This window comes from Mustela nivalis (assembly GCF_964662115.1).
Source record: "Mustela nivalis genome assembly, chromosome: 5".
In the NCBI taxonomy this organism is placed as follows: Eukaryota; Metazoa; Chordata; class Mammalia; order Carnivora; family Mustelidae; genus Mustela; species Mustela nivalis.
In genome coordinates, this window is record NC_139024.1 from 15624000 (window position 1) to 15643396 (window position 19397).

Sequence of the window (19397 nt, forward strand, 5' to 3'; positions counted from 1 at the left end):
TTTGGTATTGTTCATTAGTGTGATAGGAGATGGGATTTGACCACTAAGAAAAAAGTACATTTCTGTACAGAAAGCACAGAAGGCAAGTATTAGAAGACAAGAAAAAAGTACATTTCTGTACAGAAATGTACTTTTTTCTTGTCTTCTAATTTTATGAGGTTTAGTTAATCCCCATATGGAGACCTGGCTTGATCACTAGTGTCAAAAGTTTCATCAAGCTCTTGAGATTCCATATTAAGGGCTAGTGGAGTGATCCCCCAACATGGTACCAAGCAGGGCTTAGCTCCGTGCTCCTGGTTTGGTGCCTTGAAGAGCCGGGCGCCTCCCACAGTGTTTGTTAATGGAAACAATGTAGATTAAAAAAAAAAAAATCAAAATCTCATGCTCTATTTCAGGACAATAACCAACTAATAAATTTCAAAAGCTTCCAAACAAAAATATGTATTCCTGAAAGAAATTCACAGGCTCTAATTTTAAGAAAATTACTTTGAGGTAAGAGTGCTGATTTTTAGACATTTTACTGGACATACTGGAGATACAAAGTTTATTAGTGGGGTTACTTGGGCCCTGTGCTAAGAAGTGGCACAGGGGAATTGTGGGGAGAGAGTTTCATAACCACGTCCTAACAGATATAGGACATTAAACGAGAAACCACAATCTGTTCTCCAAGAGTTGTTAACTTAGACAATTGGTCAGTGGACAGTTGGACATGGTTTACTCTGGTTGGGATATAATATTGACTCTTCAGCGGTAATACATTTGGGTATAACTCTTCAATTGAGTGTACCGTTTTTATGCCCCCATCTCCTAGCTTTTATTGGACAAAGAAAAGTCCAAACTTCATAGAGTGAAGTTTCATTATAGGACATGGGCTCCTACTTCTCCTACAAGCAGCAGGACCATATTCTTAGAAGGGGATCTCTGTGACCAAAGGCTAATGCTTTGAAAAGGGGGCAACCTTTGGGAGTCAGGAGTGTTGGTCTTGTGGCAAAGTGGGGTGCCTGTGTTACTTCTTAGATAACCTTACAGCTTTTGAGGTGAGAGCTGGGGGAAAGGGGAGATGAAGATATGGTTGCCTTAGTTCTGAGAAATGAAGCTGGGGGAGGGAGGAGGTTATAAGGCCGAGTCCTTACTTAAGTCCATCTCGAAATGTGAAATAATTGTTTACATGTGGAATATAGGCTGGGGATGGGATACAGAAGGGTACCCAGAAGGGCTGCCTGAGTAAGCATTTTAAAATAAGAAATGTGATCATGCTTACCTTTTGGATGTCTTGTGCTGTTTCTGAAAAATACAAGGGTTTTAAAAGAAGTTTTGAGGATTAAAAATAGTTCTTACATAGGTAAGCACCCCTATTTTATAGGATCTTAACACTTGTTAGTAACTGAAGCCTGAGAGGCTTCTGGGTCTTTTAGACCTAATTCTCAGAAAATACCTCGCAGTTCTCCTCGTTATATATCCTGCAGTGTGTGTTAAAAAACAAAACAAAACAAAACAAAAACCCCAAACCCCCCAAACCTTATGTACATCTGAGGGTCAAGTTCTTTTCTTAATCCCTGACAGCAACAGATTAATGTATGTTAATAAGTTTCAAAGTTTTCCCCCCAAAGATGTATTACCTGAAATATATGCCCTAAGCCATGAGAATCACTTAAACACAAGACCATGCTTCTGTTAATTTTTAAATACTTTATTCGTCTTCCCTGAATGATACAGACAGCATTTATCACTGGGGGTCACCCTGGCGCTGTACTAAGGAGCAGTACAGGTGGGTTTCTGGGGGACCTGAATATCGCCACCTCGATGATGTGTGGCTCACCTCTAAACAGGGTTCAGTTATGGAAGCATATAAAGTTAACAGTGATCGAATCCACTCCGTAGATCCTACCCGGTGGAAATTACCATACTTGGCAGTTTGATGGTCTTCTTCCCAGCTCCCATGCCCACGGACCCCAGCCCACCACAATGCACAGTTTTGTTTGTAAAATAAAGATGCAATACAGCATTACATTTCCTGCTAAGTGTGCATGGACATGCTTGTCAGTAGGGAAGGAGGCACTCCGTTCTTTCTGACAATTCCAGAATGCTCCATGCAGCAATCCAAGATATACTACCATTTATTTAACTCTTTCCCACTAGATGGGCATTTTACGGGCTGTCCACTTACAAATGCTACAAGGAACACACACATGCAATTCGATCCAGCCACACCTGGGCGAGCCCTTCTATACAGGAAGTGTAAATTGTGAAATTCACAAAAGTGAAAAAAGTGAAATTGTTGAGGCAAGGGCAGATGTGGATTTTAAATTTAAATGCTCCAAACTTTGCTTCAAAAGGTTGCAGAAATTTAGACAGCATCCGTTTTAGAGGGCCTGGTTTTCTAGATTTTTGGGGGGAGCACACAGCTTTCCTCTGTTAATCTCCTTCAAATGTATAGCTTTTCTGATTACTAACATGGATGACTGTTTATATGTTTTATTGATGGTTTGTGTGTTTTTCTTGGGAACTGCCCAATTATATTATCTGCCTTTTATTTTTATTATGCTTTGTAAAATATTTTATTTATTTATTTGAGAGAGAAAGAGAATCTGAAGCAGACTCTGCCCTGAGCATGGGGCCTGATGCACGGCTCAATCCTGTGACCATGAGACCGTGACCTAAGCAGAAACCATGAGCAGTACGCTAAGGGACTCAGCCACCAGGCACCTCTACCGTTTAAAAGAGTCCTTTGTCTCTCCTCTTTGACGTATGGGATTTCTTTACATAATAGGGATATTAATGTTTTTCTGCCAGTTATCTATACTGCAGACATTTTATATCATTTGGCTTTATATTATATAATGGGCTATTTTTAAAAAATATATTTTATTTACTTATTTGACAGAGAGAGAGAGATCACAAGTAGGTAGAGAGGCAGGCAGAGAGAGAGGGGGAAGCAGGCTCCCTGCTGAGCAGAGAGCCCGATGTGGGACTCGATTATAATGGGGTACTACTATAGATGTTAATAAAATCTGTCAATCTGTAATTTATCTGGTGTTTATATTTTTGTAGGGTTTGACTTAGTGGAAAGCAGTAACAATGAAAAAAGAAAAGATATGTTAGGACTTACCACTGGTCTTCAAAACTTTATGTGACCTTGAGGAAGGTTCTAGGAGAAAAAAATAAGGCCGCCTTCATTTCCAAGACCAAATCAAGGTTTTTTTCTTTATAAATGAATTATTAGTTTACAGACAAATAATTTGAGCTCTAGAAATTTTTTTTTTTTTAATCAAATATGCCTAAATCCCCATCACTTAGAGACACTTAACAGCAAGACATCCACTCTGACAAAGCTGTAGGGTAAGATTTAAGCTGCTCAATTGGGGGGTCACAAAACAGAAAACTACCCTCCCAAAAGCTAGTAGAGCCATTTCCTTAGCTTTAACCACCACCTATAAGGTGACAGTGTTCAATTTTACGTCCTTCCGGCACTCCTCTCCCAAGCCGCAGACTTCTAATGCTAACTGTCCATCTGACGATTCCCCAATGTGCACAGACCAAGCAACCCAACATGCTTCAAACTCACCAGTCTCCTCCCGTCACTGTTCTTTAACCAAGTTCTCAACTCGGTCGTCACTGACATTACCTGCTCAAGTAGCTGTCGGGACATCATTCTAAATTTCTCCTGTTTTAATCCATCATAGTTCTGTGGGATCCCAATAATGGCCCGCCTCCCCCCTCTGTCTTAATCCAGGCCTTTATCATCTCTCTCCAAACTAGATGGACAGTGTCCCTCAGTTTCCACATCAAGGCAGAATTCCCTTTTTATTTTTTTTAAAAGATTTCATATTTATTTGACAGAGATCACAAGTAGGCAGAGAAGCAGGCAGAGAGAGAGGGGGAAGCAGGCTCCCTGCTGAGCAGAGACCCCAATGAGGGGCTTGATCCCAGGACCGTGGGATCATGATCTGAACTGAAGGCAGAGGCTTTAACCCACTGAGCCACCCAGGCCCCCCAGAATTCCCTTTTGAAAAGGCAAACATTCATTGCTGAAAATTCTTCTGCAGCATTGCAGGGTCAAGCTTCAGCCACTTCTCCTGGTTTGCCTTCCTTGCCTCTACCTCCATCCCATGTTTCAGCCAGGCTGCACAACTGCCACTGGAGGTCTGATCTAACGTATGCTGGCCCAAGTCTCAGGACCTTTGCACATGCTAGTCCTGTCCCAGCTGGCTCCTTGGCCCCCAGACTCCATCCCGGGTCTTCTGCTCTGAGAAGCCTTCTCTCTCCTTCCTACACAGTTAGCCCCCCTCTCTCTCCTTTGTCTTGCCACACTTCTGCTCACTTAGCCTCTACCACAGTCTATTATGGGCTGGTACTTATTCACCCTTTTGGACTCTCCCACCAGACTATAACTTCTCCAGAAGCAGGAATCATGTGTATTATTTCCTCTTGCATCCCTGGTCCTAAGCACAGTGCAAGGGGTTAGGTAGGGACTCACTAAATACTGATTCAAGTCAAAGAAAGATCTTAGGGCTGAGAGAATGCTACAGTCTGGTTCAGCAAACACATGTTACAAGTTTAGGCTGGAAAAGTCTTTTGTATGTGTCATTGACAGGATACAATTTCCCCCCAGTGGTAGTCAACAAGTTTTAAGTAGCTGCATGCTAGTGGTCAGATGCAGTGGATAAGAAAAAGGGGCAAAGCAACATTAGTTGATTGGTATGTTTTATATTCTGCAGAAAATAGAGAGTTTAGAATGAAACTTTTCGTTCTAAACTTTTTATTTAGAATGAAAGCCTGACAGTCGGACTGAAAAGATCTTTCATTACTTGTCCCCCTAGATTATTAAATTTTGATCACAACCCCCTAGTTACCTGACTTTCTCCTCAGCCGATATGGAGCAGAACCATTTTTAGAACCACACAATGCTTTCGTCTCCCCGTCAGGACTGTAACAGAACCCAGGATAATCTGAAAAAGATAACCATACACACCAATAAGAAGGAGGGGTTCCGTGACTTCCCAGATGGGTACAACTTGTCTCGGCTCTCTCTCAATTTCTTCTTTTTCATCAGACATGGTACAGTCTCTCCTTCCCATAACTGGTGTTGAGTAGGTATCACGGGACTTTTGGGTTACTTGGGACTTCCAGGAATCTGTCAGCAAGGTAAGCTGCCTTTCTTGCACGTGTGTGTGCTCTCAGGCTCTCTCTTACACACACACACACATGCACACACACACACACGCACACACACATGCTCTTTCTGTGTACTCTTTTTTTGCCCTCACTAGCTTCTAGAAAGAGCCATAGCCATTGTCTTTACCCTTTGTAGGAAGTTAGTTAGAACGTGTCGGGTGTCATTAACCTCCTACTGCCACCCAGGATCATTTGCCACTTGAGGAGTCACAGAGGTCAGAAAATTCTATTAAAATAAATGTCACTGGAGCTGAACTTGTCACAAGGCACTGGACAGGCTGTGGTGACTGGCCACAGCAAAGGCTCTGTCCGGGAGGGCGGAGCCATCTGGAGAATTCCATGCCAGTCCAGTTTTGCCAGGCATCTGTGCCCCACCTGCTGGCCCGGGATGTCGAGCTATTCTTCCCCGATGGAAGCTGTCCTCCAGCACGGTGACTCTTACTATTTTTCTAGACATTGTTCTTTTGAACATTTGATGAATGCTTTAAGTTCTCTTACCAGGAAAGGGCTTTTCTTTTCTTGAGATAGCAAGAGTGAGAGAGAGAGAGAGAGAGAAAGGGAGAGAGAGGAAGAAGGAGAAACAGGCTCCCCACTGAGCAAGGAGCACAATGCGGGACTAGATCCCAGGACTCTGGGATCATGACCTGAGCCGAAGGCAGATGCTTAACCAACTGAGCTACCCAGGCACCCAGGATTTTCATTTAATTTCACAGTTTATGTCTTTCTACCTATCTAAGGGGTACACGGAGTTCAGATTAAGAAAATTGGGTCTAGGGTGCTTGGTTGTCTCAGCTGGTTAAGCATCAGACTCTTGATCTCAGCTCAGGTCTTAATCTCAGGGTTGTGGCCTCAAGACACTTGTTGAGCTCCATGTCGGGCATGAAGCCTACTTAAAAAAACAAAAAAAAGAAAAGAAAAGAAAAGAAAGGAAAGGAAAAGAAAAAAAAAAAAAGAAAATTGGGTCTAATCCTAAAGTTCTCTAGCCCTTTCCCTGATCATATGAAGCCTGAGGGTAAACAATTTTGGGATGTGGCTGTAATAGGGTTAAGGTTTTAAGAGTGTCCGAAACTCTAGAGAGTTCTGAGGATCGTAAAGACTACCCATGTTGGTCCAGTGTCAGTGGCAAAGTTACCTAAATGAGGTCATTTGGCCCAGTGGCCTGGCCTGCTTTGCTCATACCCAGCCAAGTCCAAAGTCAAGGTAGGGCAAAGGAGGCAAAGGAGGGGATCTTCCCCGGCCGGGCTGCTCTGGCCTAGTCTTGGGCCTGGGAGAAAGGGACATTGTACCAATGAGTGGCCCCAAATTGTCCTATGAACTCACAGAACCTTACTGGTGTCCACGAACCCGCCCCAGGCTGGGAACGAGGACTTGGTGCAGACGGCTTCAGACCGCCGTCTTCCGCCATCTTTTCTCCTAAATCGAACATGGTCATCCATGACCTTGCCTTCTCTTTAGAATGTTTTTATTAAAAAAAAAAAAAAAAAAAAATCTTAAGGTGCTTTCCCCGAATAAAACGGGAGCTTTTCAAGAAGTCAGGGCAGTGGGTCCCAGCCTAGCCCTCTTTTAGAGGTCACCTCTCTCAGGAGCTATGGGGCATGACATGGGGGCGGAGGGGCTCAGCCATGGGGTGGGGGGGTGTTCATCTTTCGACCTCACGAACGCTTCTTGTTTCCCCTGCAGAGCTAACGGCCAGCTGCGTGGAGGGGACACGAATCAGTGTTCGCACCTGGGGCAAGAGTCCTCAAAAATTACTTCAAACACTGTAGGTGAAAGTTTTTGTCAGACCCAGTTGTAAGTCTAAAGCCATCGATTCTCTTCTTACTCTGTTTCATGTGGGAGAGAACAAGGATGTGATAAATGCTGTTGAATGAGGTTTTGATTTTGTAGGACAGACCTCACCTCTATTTATTTCCTGTGTGTTTTCTAAGCCTAGAAATACAATCACACTTGTGCAGCTGCTGTAATTTCGAAACCTACATCAGGGAAACTGTTAACGATCTTGTTGGCATGATTTGTGCAGGTAAACAACATAGATTTCCCTCCGAGGGGCTGTGGGGGGAAGTGTGTGGAACCCTGATTTCTGGTGGCGGTGGAAGGGAGGTGAGCCTTGACCCTGGCAGCAGGTCTTACATTCTTAGTTGATACAGAGATCTGGACACGTGGCCAGCCTAACGGCTGACTCACAGATAAACCAGGTTAAATCAACATACAAGCAAGCCAACGTGTGAGGAGAGATCCCACCGTCTGCCGGCTCTGTTTTTTAATACAGTGAACAGAGAGCTGCTCCTTTCTTACAACCGATAATTTTTATAAATTCTCAGCTAGAAAATATGATACATGCAAGGAGACAAAATTTCAAATTGTATTAAGAGAATGAAACTTACGAATGGCATCCATTTCAAGTATTGCTTGCTTGGCCTGAAAGAAAGAAAGAATCGCTTTAATTGCAATTACTTTTGGTTTCTTCTTTAAATTATCTGTCGTCATACAGAAGACCTATATTACCTCTACATCCTACTTGAAGAAGGGATTCATGAAAAGCTTTAAACAACTCCTTATTTCTTTGAGGCACTAACGCATAGTTCAAGGGCTTCAAGCAGACGGGCGCCCTCCGGTGGACAGTGGACGCTATGCAATGGAGGCACCAGTGCTAAGCTCACAGCCCACATCGGGGAGGAAGCTAGCTCTAAAGGGCAAGATAGGACCCAACTTTCAGGGGTGCTGGTAGACACACATGATAGGCACTCAACCCAATGGAATTACCACCTGCCCACCAAGGGACTCGGCCAGATAATCCTCTACTCTGGCTTTCTTCTCCCCTCCACCCCAAAATTGGCAACTTTAAAGCTTGAAGGCTTCTTTTCATTGTTATTGCTGTCAACAATATTAATGTTTAGGGAATTATAAAAAGATAGTTAATTATCCTAACATGAATCCTGTGGCCTGAGGATGCAGAGAGGGAAAAAAAAAAAATTACTTTAAGTAGCCTCTCTTGCCCCCTGTGTAATTTTCATAGTTCAAGGGTCCTTTAACTTGACCTACAAACATTGGGTGAAAAATCACCTTAAAAATAATTTGGTTGTATTTTGCCACACTGCACTGATAGTACAGTAAAAAGGTTTAGGGCAACTGGTAATATTTAGTTAAAAAAAAAAAAGGGGGGGACGCCTGGGTGGCTCAGTTGGTTAAGCAGCTGCCTTCGGCTCAGGTCATGATCCCAGGGTCCTGGGATTGAGTCCCACATCGGGCTCCTTGCTTGGCAGGGAGCCTGCTTCTCCCTCTGCCTCTGCCTGCCTCTCTGTCTGCCTGTGCTCACTCGCTCTCTCTCCCTCTGTCTCTGACAAATAAATAAAATCTTTAAAAAAAAAAAAAAAAGGACAGGAGGGAGGTTAAAAAAACAACAAAAACCAAAAAACCCTGGATGCAACCACCATAAGTTTGAGAAAACAAATGGTTAGATTTTGATGACATTGATGTTTTTATCATAGAGTCAGTTTGAGGTTACTAGTTGGAACTAATTTCAAACACAGATAGGAGCTCAATTTCTGTGAAGTGCATTTCTAGAACCAGGTGGATATATAAAATGCAGAAGGTGGGGCACCTGGGTGGCTCAGTGGGTTAAGCCGCTGCCTTCGGCCCAGGTCATGATCCCAGGGTCCTGGGATTGAGCCCCACATCCGGCTCTCTGCTCAGCGGGGAGCCTGCTTCCTCCCCCCTCTCTGCCTGACTCTCTGCCTACTTGTGATCTCTCTCTGTCAAATAAATAAGTAAAATCTTTAAAAAATAACATGCAGAAGGCTCTACTTTTATCTTTATTCTCAATCTAGAGCAGAGTGAGTGTGAATATCATGTATTTGAATAAAGAAAATGCTTATTTCCAAGAAGTTTCCTGGTATCTATAGACTTAGACTTTAAGAACTTAGTATTTCCCCCGCACCCCATCTTGACATTTAATTTCAGAAAAGTACTATTCTCACATTTTCCTCTAGGGGTCAGCCAGGGACCATCACTGAATCGTAACACCGGAAGGAGGTTGGGAGTCACAGGAACGAATTTCCAACAGCTCACGATAACCTTGTTAGATAGTAAGGCTTATTTGATGTTTACAAAAATTCCCCATTAGGCATTTCTTTTGTTTACTAGGAATAAACAGATTTTGAAAGCTTTGGAGGAAAAGATCTAAGAAGAAGTCTTGAAGAAAGAAGTGAAAGGTTCAACTTAGTAATATACCTGCTTAAATAAAATAGAAAATTATTATTACATCACCGTGGATCAAGTACATTAAATAAATGCATTTTCATTGCCCCTGGGAGCACTGTGGAATGTGGTTCATGCTTGCTCTGTGCACCCAGACAGACCTGGGTCTGACTCAGGTTCAGTCACGTACGAGCTCTATAAATGTGGGCAGAGAAAGAACTCACACGCCGCTGAGTTTCTGTTCTGACTTTTCTAGAATGGGGAGAGTAAGACCTTCCTCAGAAGGTGTTTTGCTGAGGGTGAAATACAAAGTGGTCAGCCCACTGTAGGTGTGCTCAAGACGTCGTCATGGGAAAAAATAATGTTTAGATTCTAAAAGTCAGAAATTTGGGTAAAAGAGTGCAGTCAGTTCTGTTGTAACTGTTTGAACCATGTTAACGCGTCAAGGGAGAACGGCCTGGAACACACAGCTCTTGTGTGGGAGAAAGAGGACAGGTACGCAAGCCGGTCTGGTTTCGTAATGGCCTTTGGGAGTCCTTTAGCAGCTCTGATTTTCCCAGGAGACAGGTGAACCGTGGGCGGGGCCTATCAAAGCCACTCTGTCATTGCTCAGGGCGGTTCGGGGCACAGGGCCAGCAGCCGGGTAACTAACCAGGAAGAAAACACAGTCACTTCTCCACCTGACTTACTTCACCTCTCACAACGCCCTGATGAGATGCGACTCACGCTTCGCCCCAACACACACCTATGCACACTCATTTCCCGGGCGCCAAATCAAGGCGGACAGCCCCAGAGAACGAGCTTCAGACACATAGAGCCAAACAGACGCTTGTTGCTCAGAAATGTCGCTGGCCCTAATTCTGCAACCCCGCCACCCCCAGTCCGATTCTCGTGACCACCAGCCCACCTTCTGCTCCACTTCCCTCCTCCCCCAGCCCAGCAAGGGCCGCTTCACCGTCCATAGGATGATCCATTCTCGACCCGCACCTTAGCTCCTAGCGGCTTTATCTCTGATCGCCCGTTCCTTCCACTCCAGAACAGCAACACACAATCAGAGCGGCCCCCAGGACCCTAGCAGCACCCAGAGCTCTCCAAGTCCACTTTTCGACCGCAGACCTCTGTATTTCCATCTCCCCATCTTTCAACTCCTGCTGAGCCAGTGTTTGGAATGTGCAGGCCAGCCGTCCTTCAAGCCCTGCCTGTTCTCTCTGTCGGCTTCATGCTCCACTCAGCTTGGGGCTCGTGCGCAACGCCTGTGCCGATTGGCACCCACATTTCCCTGCTGCTAAGCTTCCCCTTTCATGGCTCTGCTGGGTCTCACCCCCTGTATCCTGGTTCCTTGACACTAGTTTCCAAGCCGCTGAGCGGATTTCCCAATGACCTCAGCACACCGATCCGTGGTGACCCCCTCTGTCGGGTCTTGGATGAACAAATTATTGTAGTCGTCCTCACACACTGGTCCATTTCCTTTAGCAAGTGTTCTGAGGCTCGTTACTTTCCCTCGGGCGCCCACACCTACCTGGGATCCCCCCACCCGGGCTCCCCCAACCCGACACACGACATCATCACTAACTCCAGGGAAATCAGATTCTTTATCTGAGTCCATCTCAAAGGTGCTCGGCCCTGAATCATCTTTCTTCTCCCCCGGCTCTGGGAGGCAGGTTCCCACCTTCCCAGACTACTCTCTCACCAGCGCTCCTGATCGCACCCTCCCGCTTCCCAGGGTGGGTTCCAAAGAGCACCCCTCGGCTCGTCGATTCCCTGTCCTTCCCGCCGCCCACTGTCACGTCCACGGTGTTCGCCTGCGCCGATGCCTCGCTCTCATCTTTGCCCCTCCTCAAGCCACCACCTTGCATCTTTCCTGCGTTTGTTCAAGTCTGCATTCCGTCTGCTGCTGCTTCTTTCTGCATTCCTCTCTAACGCCCCACAAGCTCTCCCTGATCTCTTAGTTGCCAAACCAAATCTCGACGCTCCTGTTGGAATCGGCTGTGCCGTCCCGTCTGTGGCATTTGAGACTCTAGCGACCCTCTTCTTCTTTGAGATCCTTTCTTTCCCTTGTCCCCACGCCTTTCTCCTTCGGTTTTCTTACTCCCTCCCTGCTCGTTCTCCCCACCAGCTTGCGGATCACTGAGATGGGATTCCCAGGGGTTCTTTCCTTTGCACACTTTCCCAGGCCGTTCTATCAAAGCTCAGGGCTACAGTGACTGTGTCAAGAGAGCCTCTAGATCCGCAGCTTCCAAGACCTGAATTTCCACCTGGGCTGACTCGCCTCCACACACGCTACCCTGAGAGCTCCTTGCTCCCACCCAACCGGTTCCTTCCCTTGGCAGCTTGTCTCAGAACTCAGCACTGTCTCCTGGGCCCAACCCCTGACTCATCCTTGACTCCTATTTCTCTCTCTGTCCTCATGCACCTCACGGGCAACTTACGTTCCCTCTGCCTCTGTGAGAGCGTTTGCATCTGCTTCCCCTCTGTTGCTGGGGCTCCCGGAAGTACCCCTCGCCTGTTTTCTAGACCCCCGCGGTGGCTGGCTGATTCTTCTCCTGCCAGCGTCACTCCTTCAGCTCATTTATGTCCCCGCAGTTACGTGCTCAGAACACAGGGGAGATCATGCCAACCCCCTCCTCCACAGCCTTCAGTACTTTCCTACTGCCCATATGGTCAGACTCCTTGGTGTGTGCCTTTAGACACCTTCGCAGCCCAGCAGACTGCCTTCCACTTCTCCAGCCTCACCGCCTGCTCCGTCTCCTGAGGACCCAGCCCTTCCACCGAGGCACGGTCTGTGGGCTGGGACCAGGGTGCACCCATTCGCATCTCCTTGTTTTTGTTTATGCTCTTCCCTCAGCTTGGGTTTCCTCTTCCTCCACTTGATAAAAACAGTCCTCATCCTTCAAGACTGAGGTAGGTAAGAGGCATTTCCTTCCTTTCCCCCATTCAACTGTAATTGAACATTTTGTCCTTCCAGAATACTTCGCTTATACCTCTATTAATTCATCCTCTATAGCAAACAGTTTCTTGTTTATATGGCTGGCTCTCTCATCGATAAATTCCTTCATAACTGAGTCTCTATCTTCTTTCCCTAACATTCCCACAGAACCTAAGCTTGCTCTGATCACGATGGGTGCTTAGTGGAGCTTTGAACACTTCTCACAAATGTATTCTACTAGTTCTCCCAAGATTTTCTTGTAGTCTTTTCCTTAATTTTAATTTGCTCAAGCCCCAAAACAAAATATAACAACAACATCAACAACAACAAAAACCTTTGGGGCAACTGGGTGACTCAGTTGGTGCAGCGTCTGGTTCTTGGTTTTGGCTCAAGTCATGATCTCAGGGTCCTGGAATCAAGCCCCGTGTCAGGCTCCAAGCTCAGCAGGGAGTCCCCTGGAGGACTCTCTCCCCCTGCCCCTACTTGTGCTCTCTCTCTCTAAAGTAAGTTAATAAATATTAAAAAAAAAAAACAAAAAAAAAACAACCTTTGACAATTTCCCTATATGTGAATCTTCTTAATGTACTTGACGGGTCGCGTTGACCCCATCTGTATCCTCTCTATTTTCCTTATCTGGAAGATGAACATTTAGTCCCGGCAGCCTTCTGGGACTTGAATTCCTTCCCGTTTTCCTGTTCTTTGACCTCAATGTCTTACCTTTGCCGGAATCTTGGCCGCGTGGTTCTCCAGGATCAGCCTCTTCAGGTGCAGAACCCACAGGCGCTTGTCCTGCTGGGACTTCGCCTACCAGAAGGCAACGTGGACAGTCAGACGGCTCGTGCCTCCCCAACACACAAGATTAGACCCTTTGATAACCCTCTGACAAAGTGGGAAACGTGCCGTGCGGCCAGAAGGCTCTGGAAAGGCCGGCCAACACACGGTGCTCCTCCTTTCCAAGAGTGAGCCCCGTGGGGCTGGGAAGGCCCAGCTGTTACCTGAACTGTGTGCTGCAGCTTCGGGTTCTTATAGTGGAAGACACTGAAGCTGAGCGGCTCCTTCGGAATCACTTCCACGAGCATGAGGTTGCCGCACTGCGCAGGATAGCAGAGGGAGGGTGAGGCACGCTCGGAAGAGAACGGAGCACCCCCCCCACTCCCCCCCCCCCCCCCCCGCCAGAGCTCAGACCTACCAGGATGTGGGCTTTGTACGTGAACGTGTCGTCTCTTTTCTTTGTGATGAGCAGCAGCTTGTCAAAGAGGAAGAGCGTCCGCTCGTTCTTGGCACGCTGGATGCGAAAGGTGCCTTCCAGCACCAGCTCCCCATAGCTGGTCAGGTCTGGCCCCTTCCAGTTAGTGAGCAGACTCTGTATCTCCTGAAAAAGTGACCATTCCGGGTGACTAAGCAAGGAGGTGGGAAGACATGGCTGCAAGGACATGGTGGCCCATATGCAGACTCTCAAGAATGGGGCCTGACCATCTCTGATGGGCTCTAATGGTGTTGAATGATCCATGACCTAAACCCACATATACAGGTGCTGTCACTTAAGGGTTAACAGAAATGAATCAAGTTGTTAATTGCTGAGTTGCCAATTACTTATTTCCATTTCTTGATAATCCTTTCCTAGGGCTGCTGACAACACTTAGGACTCTCAAAAGCTGGGTAAAGAGGACACAGGTATCTGACCTTCTCTGAAAGGCGTCTTTCTCTTGACATTCTCACCCATATTCTCTGCACAAAACCCTTCAGAGCTACTGACATGCAAACCTTCTTCCAGAAACTGAAATCCATACTACATATAAGTAACTCAGAACTAAGGGCGGTGAGAAGGCACGGAAGATGCATCTTAGAAATTTCCTGGTATTAATCCCATTTGTTAGGGGAAAGGAAATGAAGTTCGTCACTACCACATTTTTAATGGCACTGGATAAACATCAACTGAGAACAGGACTTTGAAGTGTCTTTGGGATGTGCTGTACATCCACACCAAGTGTTTTTTAAGGAAGCGGATTTTTTACTGTTTTGAAAAATGAAAATATTCGCAAATAGCATTTAATTAAGCAGCCCAGAGGACAGCCCCAAATTTCACTGGTTGAAAGTAGAAATGGACAGGAATGGAGATAAAAGTCTGGGCCAGAGCCTGGTTTAGCAGTATCTTCAGAATGCCAAACAGATTTCCAAGATGTGAAAAACCAGTCATTTAGCCATTTCTGAATATGCGATGGATGTTATGTCTATAGAACATGCGGCTGACGACACAAGAAAGCTTTTTTGACTATTCTAAAAACCAGACGTGGCCTGGAAGACTAGAATGTTACCTTTGCTCGATTTCTGAGCATCAATTACTTCATACCACAGTCTGGCTGCCTATAGATGAATCCTAGAGTTTTGTTTTGATTTTTGAGCTCAATAATGTATCTTTTTTCTTGAGTTGGGCATAGGGGCTCTGTACAGCACGTCTCACTGCAGGGACACAGAGGAGCATGTGACCAGCTTCTAGGCCCACATGACCTTTTGTTTTTATTTTTTTAATTTAAAAAATATATTTATTTAAATGAAAATTTAAAATTTTTGCACAATCAGGGGTGGGGGAGGGGCAGAAGGAGAGGGAGAAGCAGATTCCCAGATGAGCAGGAGCCTGACACGGGGCGTGGTCTCAGGACCCTGAGATCATGACCTGGGTTGAAGGTAGATGCTTCACCGACCGAACCACCCAGGTGCCCCAACCTTTTGTTTTTATTTTATTTATTTAAGATTTTATTTATTTATTTGACAGAGAGAGAGAGAGAGAGCATGCACAGCAGAGGGAGCGAGAGAAGCAGACTCCTAGCTGAGCAGGGAGCCAGACGTGGGATCATGACCCGAACCAAAGGCAGATGCTCAACAGACTACACCACCCAGGTGCTCCGACCTTTTGTTTTTAAATAGTGAACCTGGGACATGATCATTGGGTTAGTATTTATCAAATGTCTCTGAGGATTTAGGGTCTAAAACACTGGTGCTGGAAAGAGGCTTAGCAAATCTCTCGTCTGTCTTATTTTAGAAATGAGGACTCTAACATGTACTGGTGAGCCTCATCCCAAATGGAGGGGGAGAGAACCTGCTTCCAGACTTAGCTCTCCTTTCTCTGAGTCCCTGTCCCACACCACACATGTATCAACCCACAGTTCTGCATTCACTAGGGAGACAGGAAGTAAGACTCAAAAACCCTTCCAACAGCTTAGAGAAAGTTTCTTCCAAGAAGAAGGACGTATTTGTAATTAACACAAGCTAAGGGTTCTGGAGACTCCAACTTCTAACCTGGATAACTGAAGGGGCTATAAACAAACTATTTGTTTAAAGTGATAATGTAATTTCTCTTAAATACCACTTTAAACAGTGATCAAATTAGCCACGTCCTCATCTTCCTTAAAGGAGACTGTCAATGAAGATGGTGGAGGAAATGGAATACTTGAGCAGCCTTAGAATCTGATTTGGAAAATGGTAGGGGCACCTGGGGGGCTCAGTGGGTTGAGTGTCTGCCTTCGGCTCAGGTCATGATCCCAGGGTCCTGGGATCAGGTCCCACATCAGGTTTCCTGCTCAGTGGGGAACTGGCTTCTCCTCCTCTCTCTCTCTGTCGCTCTCCCCTGCCCCTGCTCGTGTTCTCTTTCTCAAATAAATGAATAAAATCTTTTTAAAAAAAGAAAGAAAATGGTAACGAGTCAATGCCCTGCAGCACTGCCAGGCGCCGCCGTCTCAAGTTCACCTGCAGCCGGACCGCGTGCTCATGCTTCCTCTTCATGTCATTGATGTGCCAGGCCACTCGCTGCATCGTGTCGATAGCATCGAGCACCACGTCGTAGCCTTCGGTGTCCTTGTCAAGGTGATTTTCTATTTCCTTTAAAAAAAAAAAGACAACTATTTTCACTTTTTTCTCATATAGCCCGTGACACACACGATGAGTTCCCCGTATTTCACGTTTGCCTCTACTTACACGCTACCATCATGCCTTAAGAATCTGAGATAGTTTACCAGAACAGACTTGCAACAAAATGGTAAGATGGGAATGAAAATGGGGGGAGGAAAAATAGGACTGGATTAGAATTTCATGACAAGGAAGATAAAAGAAAACACTATATGTCCATTAAGTCTCGTAAGGATGCAACAGTTAGAATAGATACAAGAGTTGCTATGACGTTTAAAGACTTTGGAGTTTCCTGGTGGCCAATGGTAATAGAGTTCTCACCCTTACAGGACAGAAAACATACTTTCCTTTTCCTCCCAGAAGAAATATAATATGTAACACAGGACTATGTAACAGACTGAACCACAGAGTGGACGCTATCTTTATTTTTTATTTTATTTTTTTAAAGCTTTTATTTATTTATTTGACAGACAGAGAGAGATCACAAGTAGGCAGAGAGGCAGGCTTAGAGAGAGGGGGAAGCAGGCTCCCTGCTGAGCAGAGAGCCTGATGTGGGGCTTGATCCCAGGACACCGAGATCATGACCTGAGCCAAAGGCAGAGGCTTAACCCACTGAGCCACCCAGGCACCCTGGACACTTCTTTAAAAGTATGTCTATAGCAAGTGACTTTCCGTGTACTCAAGGCTTTAAAGCCCCAAATGAAGTTCATGAAATACAAGCCTTCAGAGTATTGAGAATGATCTCATGGTTCATGTATTCTCCGGCGATCAGCGCTCAGGTCAGCCCTGGAGTTCCACAACCCCAGGGACACGACAGGGACATGAGCTCTGCTCTAATTCTTTCCAGCACAGAAGACCCTAGACCCCTCAAGAACCTATGGAGAGGGACTGTTGTATCATTTATTTTTATTTCATTCTTTATCTACTCACTAGTAATGACCAGAGAGCTAGGGGTCAATAAGTGCTTATTAAGTTGGCGCTCTATCTTCTTAAAACAATAACAGTAACCTATACAAATATGTAAAACAATAAGAAGATATTATAGTCAATTAGATCATTTCTGGGACATCAATGATGTACATAATCATTAAGCCAAAGGATGGACGTTGAATCTTATGGTAACTTATGAAGGTTAGTTCCATTATTTTATAATCCTACTTCGTAAATCTCTGTTTGCTTTTACTACATACTCAAGTTTTCCATCTAGCTAGAAACTGGGAATGAATTCGCATTTTCTTCCCACACTCAGACCCAGCTGTTAGAAAGGCCCTATGAAACTTTACCACTAAAATGACAGCTCCCAGGTAAGCTCCAGATCTATAGCAGATTAGAAAAAATACTAATTTCTTCTTCTGGTCTGAGATGCAGTCCTGTCCAACAACAAACAGACTCCTGAGTACAGAGTGTTTTCCTGTGCAAACCTTCATGGATGGCTACACAGCTTTGAAGTGACGTAAACGACACAGAAGGAACCCTCTAAATCACCCTTCAAAGCAAAAATACTTCAAAGGCAACCAGAAGTTAGTTTTTGATTAATCTAATCACCGTTCTTCACTACCAGTCCTTATGCACGGAATGCTGGTGTCCCCCCCACTCTGCCAAAGCCACATGTTGAAATCCTAACCCCCCATTGTGCTGGTCTTAGGACGTGGGGCCTTTGGGAGGTAGTCAGGTCATGAGGATGGAGCCCTCACGGAGGGGATTAGTGCTCTCATAGAACCCTCTTGCCTCTTTCCATCTCATAAGAAAGTGAGAATGCAACCGAGGCAGCAAAATCATCAAAACTTGACCAGACTGGTGCCTTGATCTTGGCCTTCCTATGTCTAAACTGTGAGAGATAACTGTTTGCTGTTGAAGCCACCCAGGCTATGGGATTTTCTTATCGCAGCCTAAACCAAGGCACCAGCTCTTAATTTAGAGGGTAAGAGCTATGCTTCCTTATCAGTTGTCTTTTTGTAAGAATCTTGACTTGCTATGTCTCCCGTGCTTAAGTGACTGTCATCTTAGACTTTGCTTTTGATTGATGGCCACCTAACTATCTAGAAGGCTATGTTTAGAGATCACTGAGACACACTAGTCTAAAATGCCATGTTAGTACTGTCCAGGAGAGCTCTTTCCCGGGTCAGGTATGATGTCAGCATTACCTGGACACTGGCTTAGCAAATTAATTCCACTAATCTAAGAGGTCATGGGTATTAATTTAACAATTAAAATGATATCCCTGGTGTGGCTTCACAGGACACAAGATTCTCCAAACATGAGCTACCTGGCCATACAGACAAAGCTGAGAAATTTCTAGCAAAGTTGGACCATGGGCATTGTTAAAGTTGTTGATGTGTGTGAACAGAGCAAAACTGGAATGATTATCCAAGTTGGAAACCTGGAATCATTTAAAAAGAGATACATATAAATTACAGGCTTGGTGATACAGATAAGCGCTCTGGATTAAAGTCATAAGATTTTAATGTAGTATAAACCAATAATAAAACAGAGCAATAGCTCACTTTTATGGACTGCCTGTGAGCTACAGTGAACACGGACAATTTACAGGATTTGAACCCAGAGCCTGGCCCCTAGCCACCATGCTGGGTCCTCCTTGTGTTATAAGGGCAGTCCAATCCTATTAACCCAACAGGAACGACTTGCAGGAAAACTTTTCACCAATTTTATCAACTTCCTTAGAGGGAAGAAGACAAGAGAATGTGAGAGCTACGCCTACCCTCGTTTCTAAAGCCTCCTTGCATTGTATACAAATTACAGAAATGCAATCAATACCATGGCACGGTGCTAAGCCCCGCTTAAAGATCATTCCTCACGCCACTCCTCGGTCTTCTCTTTCGGCTCCTTCTCTTTGCTCGTACAAAAGCCAGTCTATGACAGATGGTGCCCCTGCCCAACTGCCTACGGAGTCTAGGCTCGTGGAGATAAAGCACACAGAAATCTGCTTCTCATTAAGGTGAGAGCTCTCTGCCTGAAACCATCCGCTGCCCAGAACGAGGCACTCCTAAGCCCTATCCGAATCCGAGCTAAAATGAATCTTTTCACTTGGCTGGTGTCAATGAGGCCGCAGGCCCAGAATATAAATATCTCTAATTCCTCAAAGCAGATCAGTCCGTTGTAACGCACGAGTGTGGAAAACGTTTCCATATGTCCACAGCCTTTTCTGAGCGTTCTTCCCCCTCAGTGTAATAGATCC

At 45.3% G+C, this 19397-nt stretch overlaps 1 protein-coding gene across 5 annotated transcripts in view; it reads right to left on the bottom strand.

Annotated features, from left to right (window-relative positions):
• The window catches only part of PLEKHG1 (pleckstrin homology and RhoGEF domain containing G1), a 216726-nt gene that overhangs the window by 11655 nt on the left and 185674 nt on the right, over window positions 1-19397 (bottom strand). For all 5 annotated transcript variants that reach the window (XM_082730110.1, XM_082730109.1, XM_082730107.1 and 2 more), the window contains 8 exons: window positions 16043-16174; window positions 13488-13670; window positions 13294-13389; window positions 13016-13102; window positions 7560-7593; window positions 4854-4949; window positions 3110-3148; window positions 1262-1284 (listed from right to left, as the gene is read on the bottom strand). In XM_082730110.1, coding sequence (XP_082586236.1) covers window positions 1262-1284; window positions 3110-3148; window positions 4854-4949; window positions 7560-7593; window positions 13016-13102; window positions 13294-13389; window positions 13488-13670; window positions 16043-16174 — 690 coding nt within the window. The remainder of the gene's footprint in view (window positions 1-1261; window positions 1285-3109; window positions 3149-4853; window positions 4950-7559; window positions 7594-13015; window positions 13103-13293; window positions 13390-13487; window positions 13671-16042; window positions 16175-19397) is intronic.